General features: G+C 54.0%; 1 protein-coding gene across 1 annotated transcript in view; it reads right to left on the minus strand.

The window, feature by feature from the left end:
- Positions 1-1,134: 1,134 nt before the first annotated feature.
- Positions 1,135-16,855, minus strand: part of IFFO2 (intermediate filament family orphan 2) — a 28,651-nt gene continuing 12,930 nt past the window's right edge. The window contains 8 exon segments of the mRNA XM_087944802.1: positions 1,135-1,529; positions 1,764-1,894; positions 2,660-2,752; positions 3,557-3,677; positions 6,043-6,185; positions 7,099-7,239; positions 8,504-8,599; positions 10,057-10,117. Coding sequence (XP_087800928.1) covers positions 1,424-1,529; positions 1,764-1,894; positions 2,660-2,752; positions 3,557-3,677; positions 6,043-6,185; positions 7,099-7,239; positions 8,504-8,599; positions 10,057-10,117 — 892 coding nt within the window. The 3' untranslated portion in view covers positions 1,135-1,423.

A 16,855-nucleotide genomic window follows, 5' to 3' on the forward strand; every position in this document is an offset into this window, starting at 1 on the left:
AGAAGAATCAACGCCCCCGCCCAACACACACCTAAAACATTTCAGGAACTCACTGAGGTTGCGGTGTGTGGAAGTGCCCTTAAGGAGGCTATCACTGAAGTGTGTGTGTGTGTGTGTCTGTCTGTCTGCAGCTGTTTGCACAGGACAGAAACCAGACCCCTCCTCCCTCTTGCAGGGTTTCAGCCCAAAACAGGAGCAGGAAGGGGGTTCAGGGCTGCCAGCTGGCCTGGGGTGTGGATGTGGGGGGGCCCCCAACTGACCCTCATGTCCTGCCACCATTCACACCGAAAGCCAACCGCCCCATTACGCACACAGTGCTGCGTGGGGCAGTGAAAGGAGGGGAGGGAGCAAAGGCGGAGCAGCTTCCCTTCCCAGTTGTGTCTTTGTGTGACGCAACAACTTCTCCTAAACGGCACCGACAAACCCGCTTCCTCCCCAGAGAATACTCAGCTTCAATGGAACGGAAAACAGACACGGAGGGCATCTCGGGGGCCAGGCAGGTGCCAGACCCCCAATTTGGGGGCTGCCCAGCCTGCGCGCACACACACAACACACACACACACACTCCCCATGGCTTCCCCTCCTCATCTTGTGAAGTCCCCACCCCACCCCGGGGAAGAAAACCACCGGCACTCGGAGAAGCAGCAGAAAGGGGAAAAAACAACGACAATAACAACAACAACAGAGCCCTCCAGCCATGCTGAGCTTTCGGAAAGCAGAACCGAACAAGCCCCCCCACCCGGGCCGGGTCAGGGGTGCCAAACTGCTGATGGGCTCGGGAGAGAGGAACCCAAGCGCAGCAGAGGCCCAAACGGAAATAAGGCAAGCAAAGCCACTTTGCGCTTTTTTTTGTTTGTTCGTTCGTTTCGGGTTTTTCCTGTTTTGTTTTGTTTTGCATAGTAGTTTTAAAAACTGCGGCCTCCTCACCCTGTGGTCCTTCTTGGCCCTTTGCCCTACCCCCGGGACGTCTCTTAGATGTGTGTGTGTGTGTGTGCGTTGTGTGTGTGTGTGTCCCACCCACCCACCCCCAGCAGAGCTTGCCTTCTGTCCGAAGAAGGTGGAGCTTCGTTGGGCCCCACAGCCTGGGGTTGAAGGCACAGGTAGAACTGCAGTTTGTGTTCGTTTGTTTTGGGGTTGTTGTTTGTTTTTTTTCCGTCACATTTGTCGTCCGAGGGAAGAGTACGAAAGTTTTCACAGCACCAATCCTGAGATGACGCGGGAGGCCGAGGCCCTCCGGGAATGCCGGCGGAGGACGCTTGGAAGGTCCTGGATTCCCCCCACCGTGCTGCAAAAGGTTTCAACTTTTGTCCAGGTTTTTTTTGTTTGTTCGTTTGTTTTTCTCCCAAAGTTTTCTGGTTCTCCCCCGTCCCGCCAAACCGAGCCCCTCCCCCCAAGCCCTGCGCCCCAATGCTCTGGGTGTTCATCAGCTGACCATGGGCTCCACGTCTGCTTCTCTGTCAAAGTCGTCCGGGATCTCGTCCGTGTTGCCCGAGTCGCTGCTGGCGAGGGAGCTGGGCGAGGGGGAATTTCTGGAGGGAAGACAAAAAAAGGCGGGATCGGATCTGAACCTTGACTCGCGGACCCCCCACACCCCAAAAAAGAAAGTGTGCAAGGACACCTGAGAGCAGCCTCTTCCTGCTGCCTCCCACACCCACTGTCTGTCTGTCTGTCTGTCTGTCTGTCTGTGTGTCTGTGTGTGTGTGTGTGTGTGTGCTTGGTGAAAGCAGGGCGGTGCCCCCCCCTGCTCCCCCCCTCCTCCTCACCTTTCCGCAGAGCCTTTGATCAACCGCCGGCAGGTCTCCATCTGAACGTCCAGGCCCCGTTTCATGCTGCACATTTCCATGTACTCGTGGAGGTGGCGGTTCATGTCGCTCTTGGCGGTGGCCAGTTCCAGCTGCGGAAGGAGGGGGAGGGAGAGAAGGAAAGGGGTTTAACTGGGACCCCCTGCCCCCCACCCCCCTGAACAGTCCTTGGGCAACCCCGGCAACCCCAGTGGACTTGGGCCATGGACAAAGAGCGGCCCTTCGGAAAGCAGTTAACTGGCTCCGTCTCCTTGTAGAGAGGTCTCCAAACTCGGCCACTTTTAAGACTTGTGGACTTCAACTCCCAGAATTCTCCAGCCAGCAGAGCTTTCGGACAGGGGGGAGGTTGGGGAGGAGCATGGGCCAGTCCCGGAGTCTGGGGAAGGCTCGGACGAGGGCTCTGCGTCAGAGGCAGAGGTGGGGCTAAAGCTGTCTGACAGTTATCAGCTGCCTTCGGAATCGGACATCAGTGGGGAAGAAGAACAGCCGGAGCCTGTTCCCAGTGTGCGCATGCACAGAGCTGCCAGGAGAAGGGAGCAGCTAAGCAACAAGACTCAACTCGGGAGTAAAGGCTCAGGTGGACGGTGAATGGCCCCTCCCGTAGGGAATAAAGAGGAGCGAAAGGGGAGGGGGGTGTTTGCAGGAGACGATTCTGGGAGTTGAAGTCCACCAGTCTTAAAGTGGCCAAGTGTTGGGGACCCCTGTCCTTGTATGTCTCTGAGGAGTGTGACACCACACACCATTTTTGAGGGACGCCCAGTGGTTTCATTCCCACCCTGCAGCAGAGAAGGCCGGGTGGGTGGACAGCTGCTGCCTCCCTTCCTTCCTTCCCTGCCGCCCCCATCGTTTCTCTTTACCTCGATCTGTCCTATCGTCTCTTGATATTCTTTGTCTCGGGTTTTGAAGAAAGACTCCGTTTCATGGATGAGGTTTCCCAGGTTCTCCTCTTGCTGAAAGAGACCCCAAGGGGCGAGAGAGGCAGGTGAGCGAGGACAGCCCACCGGGTTTCCAAGGAGCCTCCTGGGCAGGATTCCCCCATCCGCCCCTCGGCTGCTTCCGTGGGTTCCGAGCCTGCATGGATCCCTTTGGAAAGGAGCCGCCGGCCCTTCTGAGGAGGGACAGGCACCAAATCTGGGGTCGCCTCCCTCTCAACATCGTTGCCAACAAGCCCAGCCAAGTCCGGACTCTCAAAATGTCCCGCGAGGCTCAAAGCTGAAGGTGGCTGAGCCCTTGGGAGTTTGGCTTGGCTCTGACTTTTAGGACTCAACAACGAGTTAAGGAAGCAGAGCTCAAATGAAAACGGGCGTCGGGTCTGTTGGGGAAGTGAGGTTAATATTTAAACAGATGACCCGATCGCGAAAAATTTATGTCTGACCAACATAAAGGAATAAAGGGGAGGCTAGTAGAGACCTACATCAAGCTCTTTAAGCCCTTGCCAGTTAGCCGTACCCTTCGGGGATTCGAACCTGGGCTACTTGCATATTAGGTAGATGCATTCACCTCTAAGCCATGGGCTCCCCTCCCTTTATCGGCTGTACCAGGGTAAATATTAAGTGTTTTTTTAAAATCAGGGCAACCCGGTCCACCCAATTGTGGGACGGAGCACACAGCTTCCGTTTTGTGACCTGATTAAACAGCAGTTCTTCTATGGAAAAGGGGCCCTGAACAAAAGCAGTTTAGCTGAGTCCCGTGCTTGGATGGCAGATGCCAGGGTGGTGGTGGTTTGGGGGGAGGTGAGCCGGGGTGCCCCTCACCTCTCCTTGGAGCTCCACGGTGGGGTTGCAGTTGGTGAAGTCTTCCCAGAGGAGCAGGGTGTCTTCGTTTTCCTCCCAAGTCAAGCTGTCGCAGTCGTCATCAAAGTCGAAGGTCTCCCGCCTGCTTGGAGATACATCCCAACGTTACAACTCTGTTTTTCCGGGACTTGCTTAGCACTAGCGGAGACTTTTGGTCCAAGCTCTTTCCAGCCTCCCGCCTCTCTCTCCTTCCGTTGTTCAACAGGCTGGCCTCCTGCTTCAAAGACACGGCCCTCCAGGGGGCGCTCTCCGCTCACCGACAGCCCTGCCTTCTCCGCTCCAGCTGCGATGCCCGAATCAAAGGGCATCCTGCCCACCCACCCCCCACCGACAGCCCAAAGGAAGTGCGTTTGGCCTGGGCTAGCTACTTTAGCCTTTTCCTTCCCTTCCCTTCCTTCCTTTTCCTTTCTCATTTTCCTTCCTTCTAATCTTCCTTCCTTCCTTCTTCTCTTCCTTCCTTCCCTAATCTTCCTTCCTTCCTTCTCTTTGTGCCTTTCTCATTTTCCTTCCTTCTAATCTTCCTTCCTTCTCCTCTTTGTCTTTCTCATTTTCCTTCCTTCTAATCTTCCTTCCTTCCTTCCTTCCTTCCTTCTCTTTGTGCCTTTCTCATTTTCCTTCCTTCTAATCTTCCTTCCTTCCTCCCTTCTCCTCTTTGTCTCTTTCTCATTTCCTTCCTTCTAATCTTCCTTCCTTCCTTCCCTTCCTTCCTTCTCTTTTGCCTTTCTCATTTTCCTTCCCTTCTAATCTTCCTCCCTTCCTCCCTTCTCCTCTTTGTCTCTTTCTCATTTTCCTTCCTTCTAATCTTCCTTCCTTCTCCTCTTTGTGCCTTTCTCATTTTCCTTCCTTCTAATCTTCCTTCCTTCCTTCTTCCTTCCTCTCTTGTCTTTCTCATTTTCCTTCTAATCTTCCTTCCTTCTTCTCTTCCTTCCTTCCTTCCTTCTCTTTGTGCCTTTCTCATTTTCCTTCCTTCTAATCTTCCTCCCTTCTCCTCTTTGTCTCTTTCTCATTTTCCTTCCTTCTAATCTTCCTTCCTTCCTTCCTTCTCCTTTGTCTCTTTCTCATTTTCCTTCCTTCCTTCTTCCTTCTTCCTTCTCTTTGTGCCTTTCTCATTTTCCTTCCTTCTAATCTTCCTCCCTTCTTTCCTGCCTCCCACCCTCCCTCCCTCCCATGCTGAAGCCCTCCTGATGAGACAGAGGGCTGCACTCCCCCCTCCTCTCTTTCTCTGAGCTCACTGCCTTCCCAGCAGCCCAGACAGAAGGCAGGAAGTTGAGGTCAGCCCTAACCTCGGGACAAAGAGAGTCGGGTCAGGGCTGCGCAAGTTTTCCCAACTGGGCCGGGCTGCTCAAAGCTTTTCAAGTCCCACCCACTTACAGAAAAGCCAAAGGCCACCCCCCACCCCCCCCCCCAAGCTGAGCTGGCGTTGAAAATTTAGCACTCTTTTACCTAGGGAACGAAGTAAACAAGTAATTGCCACAAGACTGTCAAACTATTTAATAAAGCTGTATTACCGTTATTCTTCTCGTCCTTTCTATTACCTATCTCCTTTTCTACTTATGACCATAGTCTTTGTTGCCTGTATCTTTACGATTTATATTGCTTTGTTTAGTTTCCTAGTACGATTTATGCTGACTGCTTATTTAGTATCCTATGGTTATTAAAGTGTTGAATCTTGTGATTTATGATGAATGTATTTTTACGATGACTATGATCATGACTTATTCACTTACAGCTTTTATGTATACTAAGAGCTTATTCACCAAAGACAAATTCCTGGTGTGTCCAATCACATCTGCCAATAAAGAATTCTATTCTATTCTATTCTATTCTATTCTATTCTATTCTATTCTATTCTATTCTATTCCCTATTCTAATTCTAATTCTATTCTTATTCTATTCCATTCCATATTCCAAAATTCTATTCTATTCTGTTCTATTCTTATTCTATTCCACTCTATTCCTCATTCCAAAATTCTACTGTATTCTTTCTAATTCTATTCTTTCTAATCCTATTCCTATTCTATTGTTACTGAGCCGCAGTGGTGCAGTGGTGAGAGGGCAGTACTGCAGGGCTACCTCCGCTGACAACCGGCTGCCTGCAATTTGGCAGTTCAAATCCCATCCGGCTCAAGGCTGACTCAGCCTTCCATCCTTCTAAGGTGGGAAAAATGAGGCTCCAGATTGTTGGGGGCGATAGGCCGACTCTGTAAACCGCTTAGATGGGGCTGTAAAAGCAACTGCGAAGCGGTATATAAGTCTAAGTGCTATTGCTGTTGCTATTTTATTTCCCATTCTTCTCTCCTCTCCTCTCCTCTCTCCTTCTATTCCATTCTGGAAGAGAAACAGGAGGAGGAGGGCTCACTCCTGGCTGCTGGGGCAAGATGCTCTCTGCTGGATCAGAGCTTTGGAGACCAGACCCGGAAGGCAGAGCCCACCTCTCAGGTACTCACAAATGATTGAACATCCTCTTCATTTCGTCGGTGATGTTCAGAGAGCAGCTGACGTCCCCCTCCGAGAAGCGGGCGTTGTCCGTGTCCGGCTCGGCCACGTCTTCTTCCGATGTGAACCGGCGTTCCTTCTTCTTGGAGGCAACCTTAATCGGAGAGAAGGGCCGTCATGACAAGGCCCAGGCTGAGCGGCTGCACTGGGACGACGTGTGAGAGGAGCAGAGAAGGGCGGACAAGCGCTCTGCAAGGGAAGGAAACTCCCCGGGCAGCACACAAGCCACACGAGAGGTGTTAAAACTCACAGGCCGCAAGGAAATCGGAGGAAGGAGGAGGAGGAGGAGGAGGAGGAGGAGGCAGCAGAAGCAAGCCACGGGCGGCCTCGGCAACTTGGCCAGCCATGCGTGGGCCCAAAGGAGGAAGGGGGGGGGACAGGACGCTGAAGCAGCAGAAGGTGCTCAGGATGGGAAGCTGCAGAGCTAGAGAGGATCTGGCAGGAAGGCTCTTCTCGGCCTCGGGGAGAAGCCCGCCCTACGGCCCGTGTCCATCAACTGGGAAGGCTAAATCGGGCCGGGAAAAAGGGGCTACGTAGAATGGAAGTCAGAGGAAAGAGAGACTGGAAACACAGACACACGCGCACACCCACCGGTGGTTAGTTCCAGACACCAGAGAACGAAAAGGAGACTCTCGTTCACGACCGTCAAACACCGAGTGAGGGAGGCCTCTGGGTGGGCCATTTGGGGGTGGGGCTCAGCCTTGGAGGCGACGAGTGGCTTGGGGCAGCCACTCCTGGCTTGCAGGCCTCCCCCCGAAGGCAGCCAAGTGCTTGGCTGGCTTAATCCCAGGTCCACTAGCCAGGGATGTAGAAAAATGGGGTGGGTCCTCCTGACAGCTACACGACTCCTCCTTGGCATCTGGGGGGGTCTTGTGAACCCTCAGGAGGGAAGGAGGGGAGGATGGGGCCCCGGGAGGTCATCCGTCGCCTCCCCGGCTCCACTCCTGCTCCCCCCTCCTCCTCCTCCCCTCCCTGAACAACACAGCCATCTTCTCCAGCCGAATCACCTGGAATATCTTGGAAACGTCTTCCGAGTTGCGCTGCTGTGCTACATCGCACAGCTTGGCTGTGATATCAATACGCCGGCAGATGTCCATGTCCACTTTCATGGCTTTCTCTTGGATCTTTGAGTCCAGGTCGGTCATGGGCTGCGGGAAGGACAGCAGGGGAGGGGGGGGAGGCGGATTACAAACCTCGGAAGGGCGGAAAGACACTCGGAAGGATCAGGCCGGCCTTTGGGCAAACACGGCGCCTCTTTTCCCCCCCCGAGCACCACGAATGTTCCGCTTGGGGAAGGTGCTCGAGTGATCGCGCGTGAAGGGATCCTCTCGAGAAGTTGCTGGGGTCTTTCCCCAGATGGGTGGGAGAAGATCTCTCCCCAGGGGATACAGGGACGATCGGATACGCCAAGTCCACCTAGGAACCTCGCCAATCTGCTGGGCGAGAGAGAGGCCTCCCCGCTACCTTGTCTAAACCCGAAAAGGTGCTTTTCCGAAAGGCAACTGGGAAAACTTTCTTCGTTTTTTTCCGCCCCCCCAATTGAAAACGTTTCGCTTCTCACCCGAAGAAGCTTCTTCGGTTCCGACTCTCTGATTTCACTCAGTTCACTCGGAACGGAGGAAGCTTCTCGGATGAGAAGCGAAACGTTTTCAAAGGGGGGGGGGGGAAACCCAAGAAAAGTTTGGGACAACCGGGACCTGGATGACGGAGAATCTCTCCCACAGACAATGTTAGCAGCCTGTCGCCAATGTGGCTCTTCACTCTCCGAGCCAAAGAGTCTCGGAATCAAAGCCAACAAGGGAAGGAGGGAAGGAGAACCCCACTTCTGCTTTTGGGCAAGGAAGGGTCACACCTCTGCTATCTCACCTGTTGTGTGTCTGCTTTTCACACAACACGCCCCAAAGAAACTCCAACGCGCTTGGAACCCCTGGGAACACGCGAGAAAGGGGGAGGTGGGATCTTGTATCTGGACCCCCACCCCCACCCCCAATTTGTCCCTGCAAGGGCGGCACGAGAAGCCGGCGGTCACCTGAGAGCAGGGGAGAGGAGCACATCAGCCTTGGGAGGGGCAACCCCTGCCCTACGGAGCGCCATGCGAGGCGGGGGGGCTCTTTGAGAGGCCGCCACTCGGGCCTAGCGCTGCCTGGCCAACCGCTGGGGGGGGGGTTGTTGAGACATCGGGTGCTGGCGGGGGGGCAGAGCAGCGAGTTAATGCATCGGCACCAATCGGAGGGGAAGCAGGGCGAGGAAGGCGAGCGGGCTGGTGCGATGCATCGGGTCATACACCAGGCGGGCGAAGTCTAACTACACAAAGCAGCCAACTCGGCCAACTTGTCCCTCTCTGTCCGTCGGTGTAGCGGCGCGGGAGCGATGGCTCGGCTTCGACCGACACGGCCGCCCCGGGGTACTTACGTCGCTCATCAGGCCCTTGAAGACCACCAGTTCGGCTTTGAGCCTCTCGATTTTCTCGTTCAGCTCCTCCTGGAGAGCTTCGGCTTCCTGTGCTTCCTGAGGGGAGGAAGGAGAGACACCCACACACACACACAATGGAAGATGCAAACGCAGGAATGAGACCCAAACGGTTACACGGAAGACCAATCCTGCCCCTCGCTGAACCCTCTGTTATGGCCCGTCGGACGGCAGCAGAGTCGGACAGTGGGGAGGAACGTGGGCCAGTCCGGGAGTCTGGGGAGGACTCAGACGAGGGTCCCGAGTCCGACGCAGAGATGGGCGCAGGGCCATCCGGGAGTTATGTGCTGACTCCGGAGCCTCCGGAATCGGGCAGCAGCGAGGCCGAGGAACAGGGGGAGCCTGTTCCCAGTGCGCGCTTGCGCAGAGCTGCCAGAAGGCGAGAGCAGCTGAGACAACACGGGAGACTCAGGAGTAAGGCTGGGAGGTGATTGGCCCTCCCATAAGACATAAAGGAGGAGCAAAGGGACAGGAATCTTTGCAGGAAGCAACTTTCTTCGTTCTGGTCAGTTTGAAACCTGAAGCTCGGTGTTGAATTTGTGCTCCTTTTGGCCTTGTATAACTAATTGGAAATTGAGTCGTCGGCAGCATTTCAAGGGAGATAAAGGTGGGTGCTTATCAGACTTATCCTGAAGGATTTTGGCAGACTTCCGGGGGACTATTTATAAATTGTTTCAGACTCATTACGGGCTGTGAATGACTAAAATTCACAGCCGTTGAAATAAAGAAAAAAAAAAGGGCTTTGGAACTAACATCACCAGGCTTCCCTTGAGTGCAGGTTTCTCTCCGATTCGCCACCCTTTCCCCACCTGGTCCCAATTTTGGGGTGCGCCAGGCCCCGTGGATTTCTCCCTTATATTCCGGAGAGCGCCCCACCTTCCCGCCCATCGATGCTGGCCACAGACCTGCTCTCGATCAGCAATGGGTCAGCCCCCGTTTCTCCCACTCCCTCTGGGATTTCTTGCTGCAGACAGGAGGGACAAAGGCCAAGACCAGGGGCAGCAACGCCCCCAGTTTCTCCCTCCACCCAGCCCTCTGCCAGCTCCAGGAGGCGGCCTGGGGCTGCTCTCCTTTCAGTGTGGGAAGAGCCATCCAGAAGAGCAGGGAGGTGTCTCCTAATGAGGCAACTTTTAAGACTTCTGGATTTCTATTCCTCCCAGCATGGATGGCTCAGGAATTGTGGAAGTTGAAGTCGGCAAGTTTTTTAAGAGTTGCCAAGTTTGGAGATCCCGGCAGAAGAGTAACGGCCGCCAGGTCCTGGTCAGAGCCAGGAAGGCGCCTCACAATGGCTGCAGCTGGTTTGTTCCCGACTGAGGCCTAGCAGACCCCTGGGGTTCCCTCTTCAGGGAGCTCCTTTGATTTCCTTATTCACAGAGTGAGCCGGCTCCAGCTCCAAAGACTGGCGCATGCAAACATTCAGGGGATCCAGTCCTGATGATCAGCGATCAACCAACGTGCTGCCCGTCCACATGCCTCAACAGGGGGAAAGCTCTTACCTCTTGCAGCGTCTCCACCATCGACTCCAGCCGCATCCGCTTGGCCACTTCCTCTTCCCATCTGAAAGAGAAGCAGCGAGGAAGATGAGGAGGACTTGTTAAGCCTGGATTCCCCAACGGGTGTTAAGAAAAACAAACTAAACAGAACGTGCAGCGAAGTCAGATAGGAAGACAGGTAAATGTGTGAGATAAGTTTTCTAGTTAACACGCAGTAAAAATACAGATACGCTTGTGCTATCAAAATTATAATTTATTCCATTTAAGAATTATAGCATAGTCATTATAAACAGTCCAGTAGTCATATATCATATCAGTCAAGTCTTGTCGGGGATACTCTATTTGCAAAAGTCCCTGTTGAATAGCCAATGTCAGTACACTTACAATAAATCAGTCCAATCTTATCTTCTCTCCGTTGAGAAAAATCAACACTCCTACAAGAACGCAGTCATCAATCCATCCAGTAATTAGGGATCAGTAAGCCAGAGAGAGAGAGAGCTGCTATTGCCTCGCTTCATATATAGTGCTTTTACAACCACACCCTTAATTACATTCTTGCAGTTAAAGTTACACACACTTTAACAAACAAACCATGATACCATATTTATTATTTTTACCCAAACCAGTTAGGGTAAACAATGTTATCCCTAACAGGACTGGCCTTCCACGCTTCCTTCAGTAGAGCCTCCTGAACAGAAAGGGGTGTTTTTTTTGGCGCTCACGAATAACCGAATACATCAACTCTACAAATTAACAGAGTTGGAAGGGACCCTGTAAGTCATCCAATACAACCCCCTCCCCTCTCCCACCCAAACAGGAGACCCTACACCATTTCTGACAGAGGGCAGCCCGGTCTCTTCTTGAAAGCCTCCAGGGAGGAAACTCCCACAACTTCCTGTTCCATGGGTTGATTGCTCTCCCTGTCAGAAAGTTTCTCCTTATTTTTATAGTTGAATCTCCCCTTGTTCAGTTTCCATCCATTATTATTCCTTGTCTGGCCTTCAGATGCCTTGGAGAATAGCTTGACCCCTTCCTCCTCCCTGTGACAGCCCCTCAAATATTGGAAGGCTGCTCTCCTGTCTCCCCTGGTCCTTCTCTTCCCTGGACCAGCCAGGCCCAGTTCCTGCATCCTATATTTTAGCCTCCAGTCACTCTCTCTTGCTCTCTCTCCCACTCTTTCTCCCTTTCTTCTTTCTCTCCTTCCTCCCTTTCTTTTCTCTCTCTCCTCTCTCCTTCTTTCTCTTTTGTTCTCTTTCTCTCACTCTTTCTCTCCCTCTCCCTTCAACTAATGGAAGGCTGCTCTCCTGTCTCCCCTGGTCCTTCTCTTCCCTGGACCAGCCAGGCCCAGTTCCTGCATCCTATGTTTTAGCCTCCAGTCACTCTCTCTTGCTCTCTCTCCCACTCTTTCTCCCTTTCTTCTTTCTCTCCTTCCTCCCTTTCTTTTTCTCTCTCTCCTCTCTCCTTCTTTCTCTTTTTGTTCTCTTTCTCTCACTCTTTCTCTCCCTCTCCCTTCAACTAATGGAAGGCTGCTCTCCTGTCTCCCCTGGTCCTTCTCTTCCCTAGACTAGCCAGGCCCAGTTCTTGCAACCGTTCATCGTAGGTTTTAGCCTCCAGTCCCCTCATCATCCTGGTTGCTCTTCTCTGCACTTTTTCTAGAGTCTCAACATCTTTTTAATAGTGTGTTGACCAAAACTGGATGCAGAACTCTAGGTGTGGCTTTACTAAGGCCTTATAGAATGGTATTAGTACCTCACTTGGTCTTATTTAGGTTTTTCTGGGTGGGTGTCCTTCTTTCTCTCACTCAAATCTCAAACCCATTTTTTTTGGGGGGGTAAGGAATTCGATCTCCAATTCTGAAATTTTGATTTCCGTTACAAAGGGTCCGATTTTCCTTCGTGGGATACTCGGCCGAGTTCATCTTTCGCCTTCAAATCGAAACCAAAATGCCAAATGGGAGTTTGGCTAGACAGTCCATCCACCGCTGCTTTCGTCCCGTCGAACCATGTCAACCCCAGAAGATGTCAGGGGGATTATTCCAACCCCCTTCATAGTTTTAAACCCTCCCCTAAAAAACCGTCGCTGGCCAAGATGCCTACAGCATAGGCTTCCTCGGCCAAGTGTCTACTCAGAAGGTTGGTCTCGAAGCCTCGACAGGTTTTTAGCTGCATTTGGAAGCCAGCTCCAGGCCAGGGAGAAAGGACGGACGATAGTGGCGGCTGGGTTGTTTTGCACCCCTCTCCCACCCAATCCTTCCCAGGCGCCTCCGAAAGTGCTGATGGAGCTCACCCCCCCCTCCTCCGCCTCCCCCGAGTGCCATTTTCCGAAACAAGTTGGCCGGGTCCATTTTTACATTTTCTCCTATCCTTAATAAGCATCTGCTCTCTTGAGCAGAACGGGGTCCAGGAAAAACAACAACAACGGTATTTCGGCTGTTTATAGGCCTTGCCATTTGTTTTTAGCCTGAGCGATTTGAGACTTCCAAGTCCAGCGACTCGGTGAGCACGTGGCCGGGCGCACAGCCATGATGCCTTTTTCCAGTCTTCTCCTACCCTTCGGATCAGGAGGAAGTGCCTTCGGGGCGGAATAGACCCAGACGATGCCCAAGTCCAGCCTCCCCAGCTGCCGGCCCTGCGAACCGTGTCCCAACAAGGAGCTGGCTGGCAAGGGCGCCTGGTAAACCTCACAAGGTTTAGCCGTTATGGGTCCAGCCCCAGTTTAACGTAACTATCCGAGGGGAGAAGCCGCAACCCGCCCAGTTCCCCCTCGCTTAAGGACGCCTGCAAGGAAGATGGGAGGCCTAAAGGGAGGGAGGGAAGGGGGCTGTTTTACCAGGGTCAGGCCGTCTTATTTATATCTTTCTGACAGAGCACGGCTGGCTTGGAACAAGAGCCAAATGCTGCATTTCGCTAATGGAAAATCAGGGCTCCCCATCAGGTTATTAAAAGGAAAAGAAAAAAAAAGGAAACGTATCTCTTAACTTCGACTGCTTCTCTCCCTCAGCAATGAATCCCACGCGGCCGCGTGAATTTCCCCAATGCCCCGCCACAAAAGGCTAGCTCTCCAGAGCTTCTCCTTCCCCACCATCCCAAAGCCGATTGGAGCGGATTATCAACTGGGGGGGGCAGGGGAGGAATACCGGGGGGTTCCCGGCTCCCCTTTCGCTAAGGGTCTGCCAGGCTCAAACTGCGGCGCGTTCCAGTGGCTCCGTAAAGGATGCTGGGCTTGGCGGCAATCCCGCCCGGCGCGGCTCTCAAGATGCCAAGAGATGCTGACCCAGCAGCAGCAGCAGCAGCCCCCGCCCGCCCTGTAGACGTCTCCTCCGCCCCAGCCAAGAAACCGCCGCCCGCAGATCCATTAGCTTCTCCTTGGGCCCCGGCTCACAAGAGGCCTCTGCATTTTAATTTTTATTTCCCCCGCCCTGCTGCAGGCGGAGGGGGTGGTGGCGAGAGAGGCTGACCTTCCCCCCCTCCAGGCTGAGCAGGCTGCCCCGCCGTTCGCTCCCTTGCGTGGCACATGGTGGTTCCAGCTAGTCTTGGCTCAGACGTGTGTGTGTGTGTGTGTGTCTCTCTCTCTCTCTCTCTCTCACACACACACACACACTCCCCAGCCCGGATGTGCGAGGCCAGAGCCAACGCCGTCCCAGAAGAGTAAACAGTCTGCAAGGAAGCCATTAAGGGCTGAGTCACAGGCTACCGGGATTCTCTTGGTGCGAAAGGGCCTCCCCTCCAAAAACGCTTGAACCCCCGGCGTGCCCCACGCCCTCTTTCTCTGCCCCCACCCAGGCAGCCGTGGACAAGAAGAGCCCGGCTGGTTCCCATGCCGCCTTCCGCAGTTCCTGGGAACCGCTGGGCTGGGCCCCGAGAGAGATTCCCATCACCGCAGCCTCCTCGGGCTCCTTCCAGAGCCCAGAAGCCGCCTACTGTGTGTGGCCGGGCCGGGTGACGAGAATCCAAGCGGAGCCAAACATATTTGAGGGATGAGACAGGAGAGAAAATCGCTAGAAAAAGCTCCCTCCGTAAGCAAGCCACGCCTTGCAAATGTGTCCTTTCCGGGCCACGAAAGGACTTTTCAAAGAGGGCCCCCAAATTAGGCCATCTCAGCTGGGATGGAGGTGGGGGGGGAACTCCTTCCTCCCTTGCCCCCCAGGCTGGCGAAATGGAAGTCCCCTGATGCCAAACACCCCTTCTTTTTCTAAACGGGGAGGAAACCCCTCACATTTATCGAGGCTCTTCCGGAGAAATGCTGGAGAGGAACTGGGGGGCGCTATTTGGGGAACTGGGGGAGGGGAGGGCTGCTTGGCCACAGCACTTGGGCCACCAAGGTACCTGGCACCGCTCCCCCTTGGCAAGCTCTGGATCCAGCCTCCAAAAAACAGGAGCCCCTTCCCCCGCTTGGGGACTAGCGGGTTCAAACTCTGAAGGGTGAGAAACAGGGAAGAGGAAGCGTGGGGGTGGGAGGCGTTGCCAGGCCGGCCTGCGCCGGTGTCACACCCAGCTTGGCTCATCGCTTGGGAGGGAGGAAGGCCCGGCCCTCTTCTGTCACCGGCCCCACCAGCTGAGATGACAGGAGAGGGAAGCCAGATCCCCGGGGGTTGCAACAGGGCGGCGGCCCCACGTCAGACACAGACCGGAGACACGCGGGGCTGCCTCCGCTTCTTGGCTTGCCCAAAGGCCCGCCTGCCCCACCTGAGCAGCCCGGGAGTTTTTGCAACCAAGGCCTGCCCCACGTGCTCGAACTCGGCGTCGGCTTCCTTCCAATTCCTCAGGGCAGCCCCGTAGGTATCCAACCACCACCCAAGAGAAGGTTCGCCATCGCTGACCGATACCGCTTCAGATAAGGGGCTGTCCGGTCTCTTCTTAAAAACCTCCCCCGCCTGGAGTTTGGGGGACATTCAGAGTTTGGGGGAAGGAGGGGGATTGATCATCCGTTGAACCCCCCCACCCTGGGATAAGCTGCCTTTTGAAAGGCAGCGTTATGTCACGTCGGTTTTTAAAAAAAAAAAAAGGATGAAGCCCTTTGGAGCAGTGATCCCCAACCTTTTTGACGCCGCGGCCCGGTACCGGCATCAGCTGGGCGCCGCGGCCCGGTACCGGCATCAACTGGGCGCCGCCATCTTTTTTTGACGAAAAAGTGCTTCCGGTGACCTCACCGGAAGCACTTTTTCGTCAAAAAGATGGCGGCATGCTATTCGGTGAGCTTTTCCGGGTAGAAATGGCTTTCTACCGGAAAAGCTCACGAGCTTAGCGCCGCCATCTTTTTGATGAAAAAGTGCTTCCGGTGAGCTTTCTACCCGGAAAAGCTCACCGGAAGCACTTTTTTACCAAAAAAAGATGGCGGCGCCCAGCAAACCAGCGGCCCGGTAAGACTTGTTCCGCGGACCGGTAGCGGTCCGCGGACCGGCAGTTGGGGACCCCTGCTTTGGAGTACCAAAAATAACGACGATTTGTTATTGCCAAATCAAAACGGGGTTCGGAATAGCCTGCCGATCCGTGAGCCAAGCGCTGGTTATCCGGTGGCAGAGCACAGGGATGGCTTGGGGAGAAAAAAAATCACGCTCAGAGAGACCCCCCCTGCAGCCAGCCCAATGACACGGAATGGGGGCAAACCCACCACCCACACCAGCCAGGCGCTTCAAGAAATCCCTGGGATAGGAGAACAGCTGGATCCTGGGTGCTACCAGACCTCTGCAGAGGATGACAAGAATTTAAACAAAATGCCTCATGCTTTTCCACCCCCCACTCCGCAAAAAAACCCACGACTTTAGATCAGAGGTCCTCAACCCTTGGGCCACTACTGAGCCTTCAGCTGTTCGGCACCGGGCCACGGAAGTGGCGAGCGAGCGTGCACGCGTATCCCCCCTTGCACGAGCCGTGGGCAAGAGCAGGCACAAGGGCTCCATTTGCGCAGGGGTTGGGCACGTCTGCCCGCCGCTCGTGCAAATGGAGCTACGTGTGCACTTGCCCGCCGCTCGCGTGGAACCATCCCCTCTCTCCCTCCCCCGCCGGGTCCCCAAGGCCGGAGTGGTTGGGGGACTTTTTTTTACATCCTTGGAGCCTTTTGAGGGTGGCTGGAAGAGAAGGGGACATGAAGTTTCCACAAGTCAACCGGGGCACCTGGAATGTCTTTACAACACGAGAGAAAGACACACACACACACACACAGAGAGAGAGAGAGAGAGAGAGAGAAACAGAGAAACAGAGAAACAGAGATACAGAGATACAGAGACGGATAGACAGACAGAGAGAGAGAAAGAGAGAGAGACAGAGAGAGTGGCAGGTTTTAATAACGATTCCAAAGCTGATCTCAGTGACATCAGATTCCAAAGCTGACAGAGAGAGAAAGAGACAGATACTGAGACACACACACAGGGGGGGGAGATAGACAGACAGACAGACAGAGACAAACAGAGGTACAGAGACAGACAGACAGAGAGAAAGAGAGAAAGAGAAAGAGATACAGAGACACAGAGACAGAGAGAGAGAGAGGAGAGAGGGGGGAAGAGAAGGAAAGAGAAGAGAAGAGAGAAGAAAAGAGACAGAGAGAGTGAGAGAGGAGAGGAGAGAGAGACAGACAGAAACGGACAAGCAGAGATACAGAGACAGACAGACAGAGAGAAAGTGAGAGAGAGAGAGAGACAGACAGACACTGAGACAGAGAGAGAGAGAGAGAGAGAGAGAGAGAGAGAGAGAGGGGGAAGAGAAGAGAAAAGAAGAGACAGAGAGTGAGAGAGGAGAGGAAAGAGAGAGAGAGAGAGAAAGTGACAGATACTGAAACACAGAGAAAGAGGAGAGAGAGAGAGAGA

Source organism: Notechis scutatus, chromosome 16 (assembly GCF_049901735.1).
Source record: "Notechis scutatus isolate UNSWTSFEM ecotype Mainland chromosome 16, rNotScu1.2, whole genome shotgun sequence".
NCBI classification, from domain to species: domain Eukaryota; kingdom Metazoa; phylum Chordata; class Lepidosauria; order Squamata; family Elapidae; genus Notechis; species Notechis scutatus.